General features: G+C 46.5%; 1 protein-coding gene across 1 annotated transcript; it reads right to left on the reverse strand.

Moving 5' to 3' along the window:
* Window positions 1-244: 244 nt before the first annotated feature.
* On the reverse strand, window positions 245-682 carry LOC138902690 (uncharacterized). Its single transcript, XM_070190579.1, has one exon. The coding sequence runs from the start codon at window positions 680-682 to the stop codon at window positions 245-247; it is 438 nt and encodes a 145-aa protein (XP_070046680.1).
* Window positions 683-2969: the final 2287 nt, after the last annotated feature.

The following is a 2969-nucleotide window of genomic DNA, read 5'->3' on the forward strand; positions in this document are numbered from 1 at the left end:
CTATGGGCTACCTTATTTTAAGTTTGAGTAAGCGCTCACTCGGTTATAAAGGATACAAAGTCCAAATTCGATCAAATTGCCTAAAGCCTTATGAAAACATTCATAAGGCATGAATAAAACAAAATCTTCACAAGGCAGGAAATAAAACAGAGGCAAGTCGGGAAAAGAAAAGATATTTATATATGTATACAAGATTGTTTACATGATTGTTTACAACGTCCGGAATGGAAACTAAGGGCTAAGTTTATTGGTTATCTCCGGGGGCGGTCTCATCTCCATCGGGCTCCTCCCCGCTCTCGGACCCGCTCTTGCTCCCATCATTGTCATCATCATCATCATCGTCATCATTGGAAGCCAAGGCTTCAGCATTGGCCTCGAGCTCTTTAGCCCTTTTTATCTCTTCAGTGAGATCGAAACCCCGAGCTTGGATCTCCTCAAGGGTCTCCCTCCGAGATCGGCACTTAGCAAGTTCAGCAACCCAATGTGCTCGGGTGTTGGCAGTCTCGGTTGCCTCACTTGCTTGCACCTGAGCAGCTTCAGCATCCTCCCAATAGACGGCCACTAATGCATCCGCATAGGATTTTGCTTTCTCGGCATCAGATTCGGCCTTAGCAAGTTCGGAGGCCAACCGAGCCTCGAATTCCTCTATTCTTCTCGCTTGAACCAAGCTCTTCTCCTTCATGCCTTAAAGTTAGCTTGCAGTCGATGAAAATTGGGCCCAAATAGTTTCCTTTTCTGCAACAAGATGGTCCATGCCATCTTTCCATCCCTTGGTGTCCGCCCTTATTGTATCAACTTCCCCACGAAGCTGCCCGATCGTCTCGAGTTTCTGCTGCAGCTGTGAGACCGAAATATTAGCCTCCAATCCTGAATCGAGCCCATGAGTTCTTAATATTATAATTACCTGCTCGGTCAGGTCGGTCTGGTCTTGATGAGCCTTGGCCAACTCAGCTCGAAGACCTTTGATTTCTTCTTCCCTTTGCCCGGAAAGGAGTTTAAGGGAGTTCCACTCCTCCGTAACCCGTCGGAGGTCGGTCTCGAACCGATGCAGCTCAGCTCGAGACTGAGAACATGCTTCTCGATGAATCACCATGGCCTGCGAAGAAAGACAAAAAGAAGTTAGGAAAGAATAGCAAAACATAAAAAGTAATATCAACAAAGAGAGTTAAGAGCTTACTCGATCCAGAGCTAGCTGCACTTCGCAGAGAAGGCCCGACACATCACTAGGGCCAGCAGCATCCTCGACCCCAGTAAATAAATCACGGAAGGGGTCCTCCCCTTCATGAGACCAGCTTATCTCGAGGGCCCCCAAATCTTGGGCTTCCCGAATAGCCCCTTCGAAAAAGGCAGGGAGAGTGGGTGAATCTCCGATTACTATTTCCCCAAGCGACTCGCTTGGGGCGTTCTCCTCAGTTCGGAGAGCTTCAGGATCGGCCCCTTCCGATGTACCCACCGTTTGTTGACTTCAGTAGGAAGCATCCTCAATCTCTAATGACTCGGGGACTTTGCCCAAGCCTTCCCCCAGTATCTCCTCGGTCCGAGGCGGAGCCTTACAAATCACCATTGATTCGGCTGCCTTTGGGGCATCGATGTTTTTCTTCATTCGGGCTGCCAGCACGGACCCGTCATTTTCTTCTTCTTCTTCGTCTTCATCCCTTAGACGCAGAACTGATTCTACGGTCAAAGGAATGGTACTCTTCCTCTGCTTATGAGCCGTCCTCGTCTTTGGTTTTGGATCTTCGAAAGCGGAGACCCTTTTCCTCTTATTATCCTTCACCGGCTTTGGAACAAAGGTCGAAGCCTCTTCCTCGACGGACGAGGGCCTCAAAACCGCATCTTTGCCCACACCTACATATAGGAAATTTATTAAAGTATATGGAAAGCATCTCTTTCGAACTACCAAAAATACGAGAAAGGGGCTTACCATGATTTTTGGCCTCCCATCGGCCCTTTGACAAATCACGCCATGAGCGCTCGGCATATGTGAAAGTCGAAGCCAGATCTCATACCCAGTTCTTGAGATCGGGAACTGCGCCGGGCATCCAGGGAACCGCTGCATCACAAAAAGGGGATATCGGTGAAAAAAGAAATTAAAGGGCAAAATAGTAGGAGATAACAGCAGAATTACACTTACGCTTCATGTTCCACTCCTCGGGAAAAGGCATCTTTTCAGTCGGAATCAGGTCCGAAGTCCTTACTCGAACAAACCTGCCCATCAAGCCTTGATCCCTGTCCTCGTCTATGCTCGAGAACAGAACCTTGGTAGCCCGACACTAAAGTTTTATTAACCCGCCTCGAAAGAGGCGAGGACAGTACAATTAGATGAGATGGTCGAGGGTGAAAGGAATCCCCTCGATTTTGTTCACGAAGTATCGGATCAAAATAATGATCTGCCAAAAAGAAAGATGGATCTGGCCTAGGGTTATTTGGTATTGATGGCAGAAATCAATAATAACGGGGTTGAGAGGACCTAACGTGAAAGGGTAAGTATACACACTTAAAAACACTTTCACGTAAGTGGTGATATCTTCGTTAGAAGACGGGATTACTATTTCTTTGTTCTCCCAATTGCAATCTTTCTTTAGCTGTTTGAGGTGCCTCTCGTTTATCGAACACATATACCTCAATACTGGCTCACATCGGCTAGGAACCGACGAGCCTTTATCGACCTTAAAATCAGAGGTAAGAACACACGCCCCAGGAACGCACTCCTCAGGCCGTGGCTCTACTGGTGTTTTGTCGGCGGCAGACTATGAAGAAGAAGCTTTCTCTTTCTGAGGAATGGTTTGTGATGTTTTTGCCATTTTTGAATTTAAAGATCGAGAATAGAAGAAGGTGACAAAGATTTGGTGGTTTTGGAGAAGGATTTTATAGAGAAGAATCACAGATTTGCGAATGAACTCAAAAGATACGAAAAAGAACTTGGGAAATTTGAGAGATTGAAGATGTAAAAGTGATAAATGGTAAAA

This window comes from Nicotiana tomentosiformis, chromosome 12, assembly GCF_000390325.3.
Source record: "Nicotiana tomentosiformis chromosome 12, ASM39032v3, whole genome shotgun sequence".
Classification (NCBI taxonomy): Eukaryota; Viridiplantae; Streptophyta; class Magnoliopsida; order Solanales; family Solanaceae; genus Nicotiana; species Nicotiana tomentosiformis.

Bases quoted from the DNA above. Each gene is read 5' to 3' on its own strand.
- LOC138902690 (XM_070190579.1), bottom strand. From the start codon at position 682: ATGAAGGAGAAGAGCTTGGTTCAAGCGAGAAGAATAGAGGAATTCGAG.